Source organism: Hylobates moloch, unplaced genomic scaffold (genome assembly GCF_009828535.3).
Source record: "Hylobates moloch isolate HMO894 unplaced genomic scaffold, HMol_V3 SCAFFOLD_15, whole genome shotgun sequence".
NCBI lineage: Eukaryota > Metazoa > Chordata > Mammalia > Primates > Hylobatidae > Hylobates > Hylobates moloch.
Genome location: NW_026652290.1, coordinates 85981232 through 85999990, shown reverse-complemented (window position 1 = coordinate 85999990; position 18759 = coordinate 85981232). Strand labels below are relative to the sequence as shown.

Sequence of the window (18759 nt, the reverse complement as noted above, 5' to 3'; positions counted from 1 at the left end):
TGATTAGCTATTGAAGTAAATTGTGTACCATTAATTTCAACGAAAATTAATTTCTGACTTTTAAGAATTCACCTTAAGGCATCCTTTTTTTTCTTTTAAGTAAAGGGTTTTTTGGGAACAAATTACCCACCTGAAATGGGGAAAAACTATAATTTATCCCGAATTAGGCAATTCATAGCCAGAGATGACCCTAATTGATCATGAGAATGAGCCTCTCAGATCTCTGACTACAGGAAGGATAACAGACTGAGTAATGCAGCAGCTGCACTCAAATCCATCACTGTGTTTGTGTCCAGGCCAGTTTCTCACTAGCTCCTCCCAGTCACTGACTGAGCATGGCAGGCCTATTCCTGGGAGACACATCATTCTTGCGATAGGCACCTTTCACTCAAAGACTTCCTGAGGCCTTGCAAACTTTCCTTAGTATTGCACTACAGTCTAAGACACTTTCACCCAAAGTTCATTCCTTCCTTACCTCTCTTTTAACTTGGAGTCAGACTTTCATCAGTCTGACAACTCTCCCTGTCTCCTTCCTTTTCCCCCCTCACAAGCATTTCACCTAACAAATTTCTTATGTGCTTAATCCCATCTTGGCATCTGCTTCTAAGAGGTCCTAGACTAATACAATGACAAAGGCTCCCCTTGAAGCATCACACTAAAAAAAAAAAAAAAAAAAAACCCTAGCCATTTTACATTAACTATTTCTAAAATATAGTATTTGCTTCCCTATTTGCTAAAACAAAATAAAATATACTAAACATGACTATTCCAAAATTAAGGTGCAGGTACTAAGAATATGAAGAGATTCACTCTACTTAGGGGATGGAGTTGTAGTAGAAAGGCTTTGTGGAGGAGGTGGTGTTTGAAATGTACTTTAGAGCCATCCTCAAAGCCTTCACGCTATACCTGCCTGTGATTATCAGGGACAGTCCATCAAACAGGCCTTCCACGCTTGGATATCCGCCAAAGAGTAAATCCCTCCTATCACAATTCTCTCACAGCCCTCTAATCTCTAGAATACTGATGGTGCCTTAGTTTCCCTCCAAACGTGATCCTCTCCCAATATTCCCCCTTTCATCACCATCCCCACTTAGACACCTCAGTCAGAAACCTGGGAATCCTCTCACTGCCCTGCTCAATTCAATCACCAATCTACCTCTAAATCTCTCTAATTAATTTGTCCACTTTTCTCTATCCCCACAGCTATTGCTCTAATCAAAGCCACCTATCATCCCTTCCATGAACTACTGCAAAATCTCCTCAAATGGCTTTCCTGCCTACAGTTCAGTTCCCATTTAATCCATGCTCCATACAATCTACAGCAGTGCTTCAAAATTCATGTGTGTCAGCTCCCTGCTTAAAACCCTGCAGTTGCTCCCCACTGCTGACAAGATAAAATGCAATAATTTGATTCACAAGATCTGGCCCCCACTCCAGACTTCAGCTACTCAGATCTCCAAAAATGCTGAGTTCCTCTTGGCCTCCAAGCTACCACAAATCCTTGGAATTTATTTCCTCCTAATCCTTAACTGGCTAACTCTCACTTCCAATCACTGATTCATTCATTCATTCACCCATTTATGGTCCCACTTCCATTTAAAAAGTCACTTCTGGCCAGGCACAATGGCTCACTCCTGTAATCCCAGTGCTTTAGGAGGCCAAGGCAGGAGGATCACTTGAGGCCAGGAGTGTGAAACCAGCCTAAGTAACATAGTGAGACCCTGTCTCTACAAAAAATTTTTTAAAAAATTAGCCAGGAGTGGTAGTACACAACTGTAGACCTAGCTACCTGGGAGGCTGAGGTGCAAAAATCGCTTGAGCCTAGGAGTTCAAGGTTACAGTGAGCTATGATTACGCCACTGCACCCCAGCCTCGGTGACAGAGTAAGACCTGGTGTCTTTTAAAAAAAAAAAAAAAAATTATATGGGCCAGGTGCAGTGACTCACATATGTAATCCCAGCACAGTAGGAGGCTGAGGCAGGTGAACTGCTTGAGCTCAGGAGTTCAATACCAGCCTAGGCAACATGGTGAAACCCCGTCTCTACCAAAAATACAAAAATTAGCTGGGTGTGGTGGCACGTGTCTGTTGTCCTACTTACTCAGAAGGCTAAGGTGGGAGGATTGTTGGACCCCAGGAAGTTGGGACTACAGTAAGCCATGATCGCACTACTGCGCTCCAGCCTGGGTGACAGAGCGAGAACTTGTCTCAAAAAAATAAAATAATAAAATGAAATAAAATAAATTATATGTCACTTCCATCACTTCCAAACATAAGCATACAAGGACAGTCTCCTAGCTTCTCATTGCCACCTAAAGACCATTAATCCTCAGCCAGTTCCTTTATGGTCTGTGCTATCTTTCCATTAACCAGCGTCTTTTAAAATTCTACCTTTTTTAATGCAACAGAACCCTTTTTTTCCAAATGAAATCCTATGCAAAGCCCCAATATGTAAAAGGGCTGAGCTCCTCAGCTTAAAGTAGGGGATTTCAAAGCCCTGTCCATTCAGCCTCCCTCTCTCCTGAGATACTTCTTCCTTAAAAATCTAAGGTTCAGGACAAATAGAGCACCATCGTACTGCATTATACTTCCTACTCAAAAAAGGCAACACACTGGAATATAAAGAGTTGTCTTTGAAGCTATTCTGACTTAGGTTCAAATCCTGATTCTACTCCTTACTAGTCATAAGATCTTGCGTAGTTTGTCCTCATAAAATCCATTTCCTCAGCTGTACAACTGGGACATCACCACCTTCAAAATCAATGGGTAGAACAGAGATAAGCATGTAAACAATATTGCCTAGGATACTGGCATATAGCAGGAACTCAATAAAATACTATCTGCCATGGTTTATCATCACAGGAATGAAAGATTAACATTCAAAAAGATCTAGAAACACTAAAACATAATTCTTAAAAGAACAAAATTGGAGTATTACACTACCTAACGTCAAAACTTACTATAAGTAGAGAAATCAACAATTAGATAAATGGAGAATGGAGAGCCTAGAAATAAACTGACAGAGATACAGATACAGTTGTGTGTACACAAGTTGTGTGTGTGTGTGTGTGTGTGTGTGTGTGCATGTATGTATATAGCCGTCCCTTGGTATCCATGGGGGATTGGTTCCAGGACCTCTCTCAGATACCAAAATCTGCAGATGCTCAAGTGGTAATCCTACAGGAAGTGGTGTAGCATTTGCATACAATCTGTGCACATCCTCCCGCACACCTTAAATCATCTCCAGATTACTAATAATAACTAATACTATGTAAATAGTTGTACTGTACTGTTTAAGGAGTAATGACCAAAAAAACTGTACAAATTTAGTATAGATGCAATTTCCCCCCATCGTCCTCCCCCAGGTACTTTTGATCCACAGTTGTTCGAATGCACAGATGCAGAGGACTGACTGCATATACACATACACACATGAATCATGTAATTTTCATAAAAATATCAACACAATCCAACACAGAAAAGAAAATGTCTTCAACAGGCTACTACTCTAGGCATACTGCCTATGGCATAGCCCTGCTCTGCAAGGTGCAATTAAAAAAAAAAAAAAAAAAAGAGGGTCTCTTCAACAGATAGTTCTGAAATAACTAGATATCAGCATTAAAAATAAATGGATCTCAATTCCTACCTTGTATCACAACACAACAATTAACTTGAAATGGACCACAGAGTCTATGAAAGCTAAAAGTATAAAGCTTTTAAAAGACAACATTAGGAAAATATCGGCAAAGGGTTCTTAGACATAAGAGAGCAATAACCTTAAAAGAAAAAAGCATATATTTGACTCCATCAGTATTAAAAACTCCTGGCTGGGCACAGTGGCTCACACCTGTAACCCCAGCACTTTGGGAGGCTGAGGCGGATAGATCACTTGAGGTCAGGAATTCGAGACCAGCCTGGCCAACATGGAGAAACCCCATCTCTATTAAAAATACAAAAATGGGCTGGGCATGGTGGCTCACGCCTGTAATCCCACTTTGGGAGGGCAAGGCAGGTAGATCACCTGAGGTCAGGAGTTTGAGACCAGCCTGGCCAACATGGTGAAACCCTATCTCTAATAAAAATACAAAAATTATCCAGGTGTGGTGGCACATGCCTGTAATCCCAGCTAATTGGGAGGCTGAGGCAGGAGAATCACTTGAACCCAGGAGGCGGAGGTTGCAGTGAGCCGAGATTGTGTCACTGCACTCCAGCCTGGGTGACAGAGCAAGACTCCATCTCAAAAAAAAAAAAAATAATAATAAGATGGATTCATGGATGAAGGGATGGATAGGCATGCCATAGAGCAAACATAATAAAATTGTAATAAAATGTTAATTATAAAATCTGGGTGATGGGTATACGGGTGTTTACTGTACAATTCTTTAGACTTTTCTGTGTATTGAAAAATCTTCATGACAAAATGTTAGGGTAAAAACTTTATCACAAGACAAAATTCTAAAATGAAATACAAAGTTTCTTCCTATTTTGTCTATAGCTGTAATAAATACTACATCAAAGGAGGTGAGAAGTAGTTGCCACTTTAACTATTATTTGATTAAAACATCCTTACTGCTATTACTTCTGGACCTTCCTGCCACTCCTAGAATACAGTCTCCCTCTCTGCTACAGTACACTCCATAATCTCTGTGGACTTCATCATCATTCCCATATGCAACCCAATATATCAACTTTAGAGCTCCTAATTGTCTTACCTGCTTCATCTCTGGAATCCTTTTTTTTATTTTTTATTTTTGAGACAGAGTTTCGCTCTTGTTGCCCAGGCTGGAGTGCAGTGGCACGACCTTAGCTCACTGCAACCTCCACCTCCAGGTTTCAAGCGATTCTCCTACCTCAGCCTCCCGAGTAGCTGGGACTACAGGCATGCACCACCACATCCAGACAATTTTTGTATTTTTGGTAGAAGCGAGGTTTTGCCATATTGGCCAGGCTGGTCTTGAACTCCTGAGCTCAAGTGATCTGCCCTCCTCAGCCTCTATCTCTGGAATCTTAAAACTCCAAAATATAACAACTATTATCATCTCAAATCATAATCCCCTATCTACTCCCACTACCCTTTTCTCTTCTAACTCACCAAGATTTTGAATCCATGGAGCCCTAATTTTTCTTCCAGTCCATTATTTCTCTTATATACCCTTACTTCCTCTCTATCACTTGAAATATCCCTATCTTCTTAATCTCTACTGCAGCTACCTGCAACCAACTATCTTGTCTCCCTGCTTATCTGAACAGGTAAGTGCTGTTGGAGGAAAATCTCACAACCACCAGATCAACCCTACTTCGAGTTTATGGTCTCCACATTCAGCGCTGCTGAGCAATTCCTCCCTCCCTCCCTCCCTCCTTCTCTCTCTCTCTCTCTCTCTCTCTCTCTCTCTCTCTCATTCTTTCCCATGGCTCACTGCAGCATCAGCCTCCTGAGCTCAAGGGATCCTCCCACCTCAGTCTCCCAAGTGGCTGGGACTACAGGTGCGTACCACCATGCCTGGCTTTTTTGTTTTTGTTTTTTGGTAGAGATGGTGTTTGATCATGTTGCCCAGGCTGGTCTTGAACTGCTGGTTTCAAGTGATCCTCTCACCTCAGGCTCCCAAGCGCTGGAATTGCAGGCATGAGCCACTGCACCTGGCTTGCAATTCCTTTTTAAGGCACTGGTTGGCTCCTCTACACTCCACAGCGGCAATTCCCAAACTTCATTATTCCTTCTAAATTCCTTACTACTTTCCCTTTCTTCACTCTGTAAAAAATTTTTGCCTTTCATTTCATCATGAAAATGGAGGTGATTTGGCCAGGCGCGGTGGCTCATGCCTGTAATCCCAGCACTTTGGTAGGCCGAGGCGGGCAGACTGCCTGAGCTCAGGAGTTCAAGACCAGCCTGGGCAACATGGTAAAACCCTGTCTCTACTAAAACACAAAAGATTAGCTGCGTGTGATGGAGTGCGCCTGTAATCCCAGCTACTGGGGAGGCTGAGGCACAGTTGCTGGAACCCGGGAGGCAGAGGCTACAGTGAGCGGAGATCACACCACTGCACTCCAGCCTGGGCGACAAGAGCAAGACTCTGTCTCAAAAAAAAAAAGAAAAGAAAAGAAAAGAAAGTAGAAGTGATTATTTAGCATGAACTCCCTGCTCCCCAACCTACAAACCCATCTTTATCACTTTCCCTCCTATATCTCATAAGAAAAGATGTCATCACCCCTGCCAGAGGTAGCATCACTTAGTGTTTTATTAATTAATGTATTTAGAGACACAGTCTCACTCTGTAACCCAGGCTGGAGTGCAGTAGCCCAATCATAGCTCACTGCAGCCTCAAACACCTGGGCTCAAGCAATCTTCCCACTTCAGCCTCCTGAGTAGCTGAGACTACAGGCATGTACCACCATACCTGGCTTTTTTTTTTTTCCTTGTAGAGACAGGGTCTCACTATGTGGCCTAGGCTGTTCTCAAACTCCTCCTGCCTTGGCCTCCCAAAGTGTTGGCATTAACAGCATGAGCCACCATACCCAGTCAATATAGTGTTTAAAAATACAGATTTTAGAGTTGGGGGAGACGGGCCATGGTGCAAAAATAAATAAATAAAAGAATTGTAAAAATAAAAATACAGATTCTGTAATTAAATTACATGGGCAAATTTAACTTTCCAAACCTTGATTTTCTCTCCTGTAAAAAGAAAGCCGTAATAGTATCCTATGAGAATTAAATGAGAACACAGGTGAAGTGCTTAAAGTAGTATCTCCCAAACAGTTCAAGGCAAATCCCATTGCTTTGTGTTCCTGAATCTTCACCAGCATTCTCTATTAACTCTTTCCCCAAAGGCTCTTAACAAGTTTTTGTCATCTCCAAATAAGAAGCAAAAATGTCTTACCCAATCTTGAATCTCTTTTTTGCCTCAGCACTATCTCTTTTCTCTTCCTTTCCAAGCTTCTAGAAAAAAATAATCTGAACAAAAAGGTCAGCAGCCCTTGCTATTCTTACTTTTCCCATGTTCTTCCATCTTCTGTCACAATAAAACTGCTCTGACATAGTCACCAATGATCCCTCAGCTGCCAAACTTGACAGGCCCTTTGACTTTTCTATAGCCTGGTATGATCAATGACTCTTTCTTTCCTTTCTCTTTGTTTCTTTCTTTTTAGAGACAGGGTCTTCCCCTGTCACCCAGACGGCAGTGCAATGGCACGATCATGGCTCACCTCAGCCTCAACATCCCAGGCTCAGGCAATCCTCCCACCTCAGCCTCCTGAGTAGCCAGGACCACAGGTGTGTGCCACCAAGCCTGGCTAATTTTTTTGGTTTTTTGGTTTTGTTTCTCTTTTTTTTCTTTTTTCTTTTTTTCTGAGATGGAGTTTCACTCTTGTTGCCCAGGCTGAAGTGCAATGGCACAATCTCAGCTCACCATAACCTCTGCCTCCTGGGTTCAAGCAATTCTCCTGCCTCAGCCTCCTGAGTAGCTGGGATTACAGGCATGCACCACCACGCCTAGCTAATTTTGTATTTTTAGTAGAGATGGGGTTTCTCCATGTTGGTTAGGCTGGTGTGGAACTCCTGACCTCAGGTGATCCCCCGCCTCGGCCTCTCAAAGTGCTGGGATTATAGGCGTGAGCCACCTCGCTCGGCTGATTTGTTTTTGTTTCTTTTTGAAACAGAGTCTAGCTCTGTCACCCAGGCTGGAGTACAGTGGTGTGATCTCAGCTCACTGCAGCCTCCACCTCCCAGGATTCTTGTGTCTCAGCCTCCCGAGTAGCTGGGGATTACAGGCGTGCACCACCACGTCAGGCTAATTTTTGTATTTTTAGTAAAGACAGGGGCTATGTTGGCCAGGCTGGTCTCAAACTCCTGACCACAGGTGATCCACCTGCCTTGGCCTCCCAACATGCTAAGATTACAGGTGTGAGCCATCTCACACAGCTAACAACTCTTTTCTTGAGGCATTCCTCTCTCAACTTCTCAGACACTAGGGTTTCATTCCTTCTGCCTGACTCCTTGCTTCTCCGTCTCCTTACGCCATTCCTTTTCCTCTGCTATCTCCCTATACACTATTTTCCACTCCCCTCCCCCACTTCTTATGCCAGCCCTTTTTCAGTCTTACTCAAATCATTTTCAGCGTGTGGTCTCATCTACTTTTTAAAATACCTTCATTGAGGTACAACTGACATACAATAAACTGCACATATTTAAAATGTACAGTCTGAAAAATTTCAGCATATATATACACCCCTGAAACTATCAGCACAATCAAGATAAGTGAACATAAAAAGCCTCTCCCTAAACAACCACTGATCTGCACTAGCTTGCACCTTCTAGAATGTTCTATAAGTAGACTCATACAGTATATACTCTTTTTTGGTTTCCCTTCTTTCATTGAGTATAATTATTTTGAGATTCAGCCATGTTGTCATTTGTATCAAGTTTGTTCTTTTTTTTTTTTGAGACAGGGTCTCATTTTTTTGCCCAGGCTAGAGTGCAATAGCACAATCACACCTCACTGCAGCCGTGACCTCTCAGACTCAAGCAATGCTCCCACCTCAGCCTCCCAAGTAGCTGGGACTACAGGCTCATGCCACCACACCTGGCTAATTTTTTTTAATGTTTTGGCTAATTTTTTTAAGTTTTTTGTGGAGACAGGGTTTCATTATGTTGCCTAGGCTGGCCTGGAACTCTTGGGTTCAAGTCATCCTCCCACTTTGGCCTCCGAAAGTGCTGGGATTACAGGTGTGAGCCACCACACCCGGCCAATTTGTTCCTTTTTATTGCTCAGTAGTATTCCACTGTTTGTATCACAATTTGCTTATTCATTCACCTGTTGATGAACATTGGATTGTTTCTAGTTTTTGACTGAAAAGAGCTGCCATGAACATTCATGTATAAAGTCTTTGTATAGGCTTCATCTATATTTATGGCTTTACTTACACATCTAGAAGTTCCAAATCTGCTTCATCAGATACCAACAACCAACAGCCAGTTGGCGAAGTTCACTTGAATAACCCAAAAAGACTTTTAAGTCAACATTTCCAAAAATCATCTTCTTATGCCACTCCTCTCTCCATCCTAAGAGCTTCTCCTACATTCTCTATCCTGACTAAAGACAATCAAGTCAGAAACAAGACTATTCCTGTTCCATTACCATTCCCCCAATCACTCAGTGAGTTACTCGATCCTGTCAATTTTGCCTTGTAAACATCTTTCAAATAAAATCCACATCCATATTTCCATCCTTGTTCAAATGCACCCTTAATTCAAATGTGTATTATTTCTTGACTGGACTATTAAACTAGGCTTCTAACTTTTCTCCTCACTTCACGTCTCATTCTTCTCCAAACCATTTTCCATTCTATGGCCAAAGTGAATTTTCTAAAATTAAAATGTGCTGTTACTCCCCTACTTAAAACCTATTGGCTGGGCACAGTGGCTCACCCTGTAATCCCAGCACTTTGGGAAGCTGAGGCAGACAGATGGCTTGAGCCCAGGAGTTTAAGACTAGCCTGGTGAAACCCCATCTCTATAAAAAATACAAAAATTAGCTGGATGTGGCAGTGTGCCTATAGTCTCAGGAGGCTGAGGTGGGAGGATCGCTTAAGCCCGGGAGGTGGAGGTTGCAGTGAGCCAAGATCGCACCACTGCACTCCAGCCTGGTAAGACTCTGTCTCAAAACAAACAAATAAAACAAAAACAAACAAAAGAAACTTTATCAATGGCTTCTAATTACCCAAGAAAAAATTAAAATTCCTTAGCTTAACATATATAAAAACTGTTCATAAACCAGTTGTCTCTCCAGACATGCCCTGCCACTTCCCATCATGTTCTAATTTAGTCTTTTCTTCCTGATTATGTCATTTACCTTTTTTTTTTTTTTTTTGAGACAGAGTTTTACTCTTGTTGCCCAAGTTGGAGTGCAGTGGCGCAATCTCGGCTCACTGCAACCTCCACCTTCCGGTTTCAAGCAGTTCTCCTGCCTCAGCCTCCCGAGTGGCTGGGATTACAGGCGCCCACCACCACACCTGGCTGATTTTTGTATTTTTTAGTAGAGACAGGGTTTCACCACGTTGGCCATGCTGGTCTCGAACTCCTGACCTCGTGATCCGCCCACCTTGCTCTCCAAAAGTGCTGGGATTACAGGCGTGAGCCACCGCGCTCAGCCCTGTCATTTACCTTTTTAACCTGAGTGTCAAGGGCAATACCTAGTCTATAGTAGGCATGATATATTTGTGCAAGAGATAAGATAGGACTTAGACTCGTTGATGTAGTGAAACACATACAGTGGGACATTCCAGCCATATTCAGGAAAACTAGCAGTCCAGACTGGCTAAAGCAAAAAGGAGATAAAAGATTATGGTAGACAATCCAGTCAAAAACGCAGGATGAAGCCAGATATCAATCGCTGTTAATTCCATGCTAAAAAGTGTGCACTTTAGTGTAGGTTGAACTCAAAAGACATCAACAGTTCTGAGTGTGACATGTTCAGAAGTGTCCTATAACTGGTGAGATTTGAAAAACACAAGGTGAGGTGGGGGGGGGGGGGCAGTGAACTCCATTAAGAAGTTATCACAGTAGTCTGAAAAAGGAGACTCAATTAGAAAAGTTGGAGGAGGAATAGACTAGAAGAACATGTCAAAGGGAAATGAACATACAGGCTCTACCTGAGTGTGCGCAGTAATACAAAGAAGCCAGAGATGACCCCAACATTTTAAACCAGTCAAATGTAACAATAAAGCCATTAATCAAGAAGAAAAACTGAAATGACAGGTGGAGGAGAGAAGTGATAGTTTTAGTTTGTGTATCCCCTCACCTATTTATTCAAATTGAGCGCCTACCAGATGTCAAGCACTGTATGTACGGGGAATAAAATGAGGGTAAGGTATCCCTGTTCTCAAGGAGCATCCAATCTAGTTATAGGCAAGTAAACAGGAACTTAAAATCCACAGAACTAGGACAGGGTGAAAAAAGAAAACAAAGGAGTAATATCCAACTCAGCCCTGATGATTTGAGAGTTCAACTTGAGTGAGTCTAGAAGGATAAGTAGTGTTGGACCAGGCAAAGAAGGATGAAGGGACTAGCATATCCAAACAGCCTCAGGTAAGAGTAAGAGAACACAAGTTGGATGCATCTACAAATAATTCAATAATAAATCAAAGGAAGAAATCAAGATATGGAGATATCCACATGAAATGTTCAGCAGACAAGTAAAAACGTAGGTTTTGAGCTACCAACAGCATATCCAGATATGAAATATACTGTATTTTCAACCTTGTTTAGAATCATTGTTAGTGGCTATTTAAATAAGAATTGGAAGAACCTTACATATCAGCTAGATTATGTACACTTCCACCTCCTCCTATCACTTCTACTGCAAAAGTATCTCTAGCTTAAAGTCAAAAGCTGATTTATGTAAATATGCAAAAAGGACAAGTGGGGGCTGTGGTAAGGTGGAGATACACGATCTGTCTAAAGAAGGCAGCCATTTACTCAACTCCAGCAGTTTAGTGCCTCGCTTGAATACAAGTCCTAAATGACAAGACCTTCCTATTCTTCAAGAAAAGCTGAAAATTCAGATTTTATGTATATCTCCCATTTTCAAATATTAGCAACTAATTACATTTAAAAATAAAACAACACTGTGCCAGCCAAACAAAATGCTTCTGTGGACAGATTTCAGCAAGGGCCACCAGTGTGGCAGAATTAAACAAGGTCTGTCAACTCGTACAATATTCTTTCCACTACTTCAAAGCATCCTCAGCTGATACCTTGGTGATTCCCCTGAGAAAGGAGCTGCTTTTGCCTCTAAGCAAAATGGCCCCTATTTGGCAATGCTTTATGAGCTCCTTTACATGTTTTTAAACAATTTCCGTGTCTCCCCTTACCTTATCCGGACACCAGCTTCTAGCATCACAGAGACCTCCTACACCCCTTCCATTACAAGCTAAGAAGTCAAACTTGCAAATAAAGGAAAAGTAAGGAGTGAGAGCCTGATGGGATTTCAAAGGAGTAAAGTATATAAGATATATGGCATCTTTTTTTCTTTTTTTAAAAAAAAATTACATAGATGTTTGTGACTAGTCAGACACTTGAAGGGGAAAATGTCCGTAATTTAAGTCAGAAATATATGAGCAAATTCTCCTGACAAACCAAATAGTTTCCACTGTAAGACAGCAAGAGAGACCAGAGGAGAACAGGGCAAAAGGGAAAGTAAAAGTTACTGGCCTTTGAGAAATATCAGACACCTTTTAATGTTTAGCATAAAAGGTAAAACATAATCTCCATTCTTAGTAGAAGCAGTTAGCATGAAACATTCTTTGAGCAGCAAGACACTGGGATTTAGAAACACTATTAGAAGAGTAAAGTAATCTTTACGGAAAAGGTAAATGAAGAAAAGGAAACAAAAAGTCTGGTAGTCAAACTGCTGCTTTAGAAGCTTTAAAAATGTAACAACACTCCCTAATTATACTAAAACATTTAAAAGCACAGATTGGGGGTATGTAACCTCAGGTAACAATGTAGCAAACTTAAACATACAAAGGCTAAAAATTCTTAACAAGCCAAATGACAGCACCAAGAATCTCGAATGCTGCAAAAACAAAACAAAACCCCCCTGAAATTGGTAGCATGTGCACCAGCCCCTGATAATCGGAGGAGCGGGGGAAACCAGGAGAATGAGGAGTGATTACTGAGCAGGCCACGTTCCTACTGGCAGGCGAGCTCGCAATTCCTTTGAGCAAGCATTACGGCCAGGGCATTCTCAAGCCACTAAAACGAGCGTACTGGACACCTAAAACAGTAGGCTGACAGCAGCTCCGGGCTAAGACCGAGAAGGCGGAAAAGTGGCCTGCTTTGACCTCCGCTGAAAACTGAGGCTCCTCCAACTGTTGTCGTCTTGGAATCAAAGGGCAAAGCATTCACCTCTCAGGGGTTGGATTATCCGGATAAACTCCCCCCGGCTCCCTGCGGCCTTCCCACACACCCGGTGGATGTCAACACCAAGAGCCAGCCGTATGAGGGGGGCCTCTCCGTGTGCGCCGTCCTTTTGGAGACGCGGCGAGACCGGGAAGAAAGACAGCCCTGCGCGCGCCCCGCCTCCCCAGCCCTTCCCCAGCGCCGGCCCGGCGCCCGCGCTGGGGGGCTGCGACCGGGAAGCTGGGTCCCGCGTGCTCCTCACCTTTTTCAGCGCAGGCACCAGCAATCCCCGCCACTTGGGCGCGTTCTCTTCGCTGAAAAACTCGTAGGGCAGCTGCTGCGCCTGCATGGTGCCCCCGGGGCGCCTCTGGGCGGGGAGAGGGGCGGCGGCGGCCGGGCCAGGGAGCCGCGAGAGGGCGAGCTCGCAGCGCGGAACAGGGCCGCGGCCCCACCGGACGGCCCGGCCCCCTCCGGGCGCCGCGCAGCCGGGCTAGCCCTGGCGAGGGGGCTGGGGGGCGAGGCCCGCGCCTAGCCACCCACCCGACACAGGTACCAGCCGTGGAGAACGGACGCGGCCCGGAGGCGGCGGCATCCCGCACCACCGCCCCGGGGCCAGGCCCCCCGCCCCTCCCCGGCCCGCCGGCGCCGCCCCGGGCTGCCCTCTGCCGCCCGCCGCCCGCCCGCCGGGGCTGCACTCCCGGGCCTGGCCTGGCCCCGCGGCGGAGCTGGCGGCTGGGGGAGGACGTGTGGAGGGACGCTCCGGCCGCGGCGCCCGCTCCGCGCAGTTGGGACTCCGAAACACAAGAGTCCCGGGCGGGGTGGAGCTGGGGCGGAGGTCTCCCGGGGAAGGGGAAGGACCCGAGGTTGTTGTTAGGGAATCTGGCTGCCCTGAGGTGCCGCCGCGGCCGCCGCCGGTGTAGCGCTGTAGCTTCCTACTAGCGAACTGAACCTGCTCGCTACTGAGCATGCGCCGCCGGGCTGGGCTGGTTCGCTCCGGGTTTTCCGGCTCCCGGTGAAGGAGGAGAAAAGCTCGAGAGAGAGAGAGGAGAGGGAGAGAGAGAGAGAGAGGGGGAGCGCGAGAACGCGCCCGGCCGGGCTGTGGCTGCGCTCCTCGGGGCTGCAGGGGAGGGGCGAAAGGGCCCGAGAAGTCGAACCCTGGCAAAGTGGGGCCTGTAGGGGTGGGTGATAACTAGGGTAAAGAGGCTCCCCATTGTGTGGTCTGGCCGTGAGGGCTCCCACCCCTCTCTTGGAGTCCCTGGGCCCTTCGTTTCGGAAAGGGGTGTGTGTACTTTGTTCCTGAACACGAAGATAAGGACTGCCCAGAGCACGCAGTGTATAGTAAACAGACTGGACAAAAGATACAGGTGCTCTGTCACGAAACCTACTGCTCAGTATCTGCTGAGTAGTAGAAATGATTGCAGTGTTTCTAACTGGTCTTTCCACAAAATCAAGAATAAAATGTTTACGTGTAGTATTGATTTTGTGTGTATGTTTTAGATTCCCTCTGTTCATCTTTTAAACCCACTCCAGATATGAACTCCAATAAGCACTTTCCTCCAGTGGATATCGAGACCTCTTTTACAGCTCCTAGAGCACTGAACTTATGCCCCTCTCAGGGCGTTCAGTCTATCGTGTTTTGTATCTTTTGTGGTTCTTTCGACTAGATAATAAACTGGAAGGCAGATCTTTTTCACCAGGGCCTCTACACAGAACAGGCACTCAGTCAATGTTAGTGGAATGCTAAAGGAGCAGTATTTATAAACTGTTCCTCCAGGCCAGTTTGTTTATAATAGGGGCACTTTGTGGCAGACACCTTATGATTTATCATTAATTACCACTTTTTGAGTATCATCTCATTTAATCCCCATAGCAACCCTATTATTTTCATTTCACCGATAAGAAGGCAGAGGAACTAGCCTGGGTTAAAGCTGACATTGTGTCCTGCTATTCCTGCGAACAGTAACCAGGATCACGTAAACGAGAAAGGTTCAGTGGTTCTTAATCTTTACAGGACCTCTTTGAAAATCTGGAAAAACAACTCTTAGGTTATTTCCTTTAAAAATATACAGGCCGGGCTGGGCGCTGTGGCTCACGCTTGTAATCCCAGCACTTTGGGAGGCCGAGGCGGGCGGATCACGAGGTCAGGAGATCAAGACCACGGTGAAACCCCGTCTCTACTAAAAATACAAAAAAAAAAAAAATTAGTCGGGCGTGGTGGCGGGCGCCTGTAGTCCCAGCTACTCGGAGAGGCTAAGGCAGGAGAATGGCGTGAACCCGGGAGGCAGAGCTTGCAGTGAGCCGAGATCGCGCCACTGCACTCCAGCCTGGGTGAAAGAGCGAGACTCCGTCTAAAAAAAAAAAAAAAAAATATATATATATATATATATATATACAGGCCGGCCAGGCGAGGTGGCTCATACCAATAATCCCAGCACTTTAGGAGGCCGAGGCAGGTGGATCACCTGAGGTCAGGAGTACCAGACCAGCCCGGCCAACATTGTGAAAACCTGTCTCCACTAAAAATACAAAAATTAGCCGGGCATGGTGGTGGGCGCCTGTAATCCCAGCTACTCGGGAGGCTGAGGCAGGAGAATCGCTTGAACCCGGGAGGCAGAGGTTGCAGTGAGCCGAGATCATGCCACTGCACTCCAGCCTGGGCAATAAGAGCAAAACTCCATTTCAATTAAAAAAAAAAAAAATATATATATATATATATATACACACACACAGAGACACACACATACACACAGACCGGCCAGGCGCAGTGGCTCGCGCCTGTAATCCCAGCACTTTGGGAGGCCGAGGTGGGCGAAGCATTTGAGCTCAGGAGTTTTGAGACCAGGCTGGTGAGACCCATCTTTATTGTTTTATTGAAAAAATAAAAATATACATACTTGGTTTACATTTGAAAAACTCCCCACCTCCAAAGTGTGTGGAATGATGTTTTGAAATCCATCCACAAATCCTCCGGGTAAGAAGACATAGATGGAGTCTAGCTCTGTCGCCCAGGCTGGAGTTCAGTGGCACCATCTCGGCTCACTGCAACCTTCGCCTCGCGGGTTCAGGTGATTCTCCTGCCTCAACCTCCCGAGTAGCTGGGATTATAGGCGCCTACCACCGCACCCAGATAATTTTTGTACTTTTATTAGAGATGGGGTTTCACTGTGTAGGCCAGGCTGGTCTCGAACTCCTGACCTCGTGATCCACCCGCCTTGGCCTCCCAAAATGCTGTGATTACAAGCGTGAGCCACCGCGCCCGGCCAGCCCTCTTCAAATATTTAAAGAGTTGTGATATGGGGGAAGAGACTGGATTGTATGGTCCCAAATGAACCAAGATCAAGCCTGTACCCCAAACTATTGCTTGGCTTCCCATTGCTCTTAGAATACATTTCAAACTTCTTACCGTACCACACAAAGGCATGCATCTGGCTCCTGCTCACGTTCTCAATGTTTTCTCACCATTCACAACCTCGCCTCACCACACTCCAGTCACAGTAGCCTTCTGTCTATTCCTAGAAAACAACCTGCCTAAAGAACATTGTTCTTCTCTCAGCCTAGAACCCCTAACTGTTCACTTGGCTGGTTATAAACATCACCACCTCCAAGAGGCCTTCTCCGATCACTCCAAGTAATTCCCACCTGTGTATTTCTACGATATGTTCTTTTTATTTCCTGCTAGCACTAAATCAAATCAGTCTTCTACTTTTGGTTGTTGGTTTCCCTCCTGCCCCCAAATAAAATGTAAACTCCTAGAGAGAGACAATCTTTTTTTTTTTTTCTGAGACAGAGTCTCATTTTGTCGCCCAGGCTGAAATGCGGGCAGAGTCTTGGCTCACTACAACCTCCACTTCCCAGGTTCAAGTGATTTTCCTGCCTCCGCTTCCCCAGTAGCTGGGACTACACGCGCACGCCACCAAGCCCGGCTAATTTTTGTAGTTTTAGTAGAGATGGGTTTTCGCTATGTTGGCCAGGCTGGTCTCGAACTCCTGACCTCAAGCAATCCACCCACCTCCGCCTCCCAAAGTGCTGGGACTACAGGCGTGAGCCACCGCGCCCGGCCGAGATCAACAATCTTGTGCGTTTCGTTCTCCATCGGTTTTAATCGTATCCCCAATACCTACAATGCCTGCACACAGCAGGTAGCAATAAATATTGTCGAAGGAATAAAATTTGCATGCAGGAAACTTCCAGGACTACATAATCAACGTTGTTTCCAGGAAACGGGCGATTTTCGGGGTGTACAGGTAAAAACCGTACATTCACTCACTCGGGCTAAGAGGTTGGGCATGTTGACCTCTAAGGTCCCCTTCAACTCCGAATCTGATTTGAATGCGGAGGAAAACAAGCCCTAGAAACATGGGTTACAGCCTGGGCTGGGCTTGCTTAGCGGCCAGGACAGGTTTTCACTAGCATGGCCGTTTGGGCCGTAGACAGGGCAGGTAACTGGAGAGAAATTGCAGTGAAGAGACTCAGTGCGTCGCAGCGGGGAGACCTACAGGGAGTGCCAGGGTCAGCCTCGCTAAGGTCAAGGAGCACTCCATCACCCCTGTACTGCTTGCCTGTATCTCTTGGGACAAAACAAAATACCTATGGCCATTCAGCAAGAAAAGACAACCGTACGGACTCAGAAACGTGCAGACGTGTAGGAGCGTGTAGACGTAAAATGTCCCCCACCAATCCCTCGCGCCAGCCCCTCAGCTTTTACCGCCGGGTGCGCCCTGGCGCAGGCGCAGAGGCTTCTTTTCGCTTCCCTCCTCAGCTCTAAGGAGCCTCACGCCACAGCGGACGTGACGCACGGAGGCGCGTCCAGGCGGAAGAGCCGAAGCCCGAGAGGGGCGCGTCCAGGCGGGCTAGCCGAGTTCCGAGCGCGGCGCATCGGAGTAGGGAGGCGAGGACGGAGGCGGGGTGGGCGTTCGGCCCTTCAGTGTGCCCTCTGCAGGTGGAAGTGCAACACTCCGCGCCTTTGCCTGCCCCGCTGGCCAGGACGCGGCCATCTGGTTCTCTGCCTTGCTGCAGCCACAGTGATCCTCCTGACGCGAACTTCGGACCCAGCTACTTACTTTTCTTTTCAAGAACTCACACTGGCGTGCCAGGATAAAGTCCAAAGTCCTTAACCTGGTATTCATGGCCTTGCACAATCGGGCCGCTACTTATCTTTCCAGCTGTATCTCTCACTCGAAATGAACTGCTCTTGCCTCCTACAAACACATCACTTCTGTCTCTGTCTCCTGCATATGCTATTCAGAATGCCTGTCGCCTTTTTTCTCTAATGCCGCCCGCCACAGCCCCACCCCAGCTCCCAGATATATGCTCGCGCTGGAACTCTTATCCACCGTGCGCGCCCTCAGCTCAAATGCTACCTTCTCTGTAAAGGTTTTTTTTTTTTTTTCAGTCTCCATTCAGGATTCCTTCCCTCGAACTTCAGAGCCGAACAGGTAGAAGGAACAGCAGTTTCAGCCATCAGCAGTTAAGGTACTCTCTCCTCCAGAACATATTCACCCTCTGTCTTTTCCTCACCCTCTGTCTTTCCAATGCCTCCCTTCAATTCCACTCCTCCAAAAAATGTATCTCCAGGAGATACACCAGAGAAAATAGTGACTGAGAAGAACACTGGATGCCCACCCTTTACTCACCTTTAGCTAATACTTTTGAGTCCCCCTCCCTCTTCCTCCCTCTCTGTTTCCATCCCTGCCTTTGCAAAGATGGTACAGTTAGAAGAGATTATCAGAGGTTCTCCAAGATATATGGGACTATTCCTCGCACTTTTTCGGGATTTCTGCAGGGAGCTTATAGGATATGCCCAAGTTTATCTTCTAAGAGAGAAGAGAAGACTTTTTGCAAAAGTCTCTTTCCAGTTGATTCAAGT

At 45.7% G+C, this 18759-nt stretch overlaps 1 protein-coding gene across 3 annotated transcripts in view; it reads right to left on the bottom strand.

The window, feature by feature from the left end:
- Positions 1-13854, bottom strand: part of SOS1 (SOS Ras/Rac guanine nucleotide exchange factor 1) — a 141591-nt gene extending 127737 nt beyond the window's left edge. For 2 of the 3 annotated variants that reach the window (XM_032178773.2, XM_032178774.2), the window contains exon 1: positions 13156-13854. In XM_032178773.2, coding sequence (XP_032034664.1) covers positions 13156-13242 — 87 coding nt within the window. In that variant the 5' untranslated portion in view covers positions 13243-13854. The remainder of the gene's footprint in view (positions 1-13155) is intronic. The other variant, XM_058429008.1, reaches the window with a different exon arrangement.
- Positions 13855-18759: the final 4905 nt, after the last annotated feature.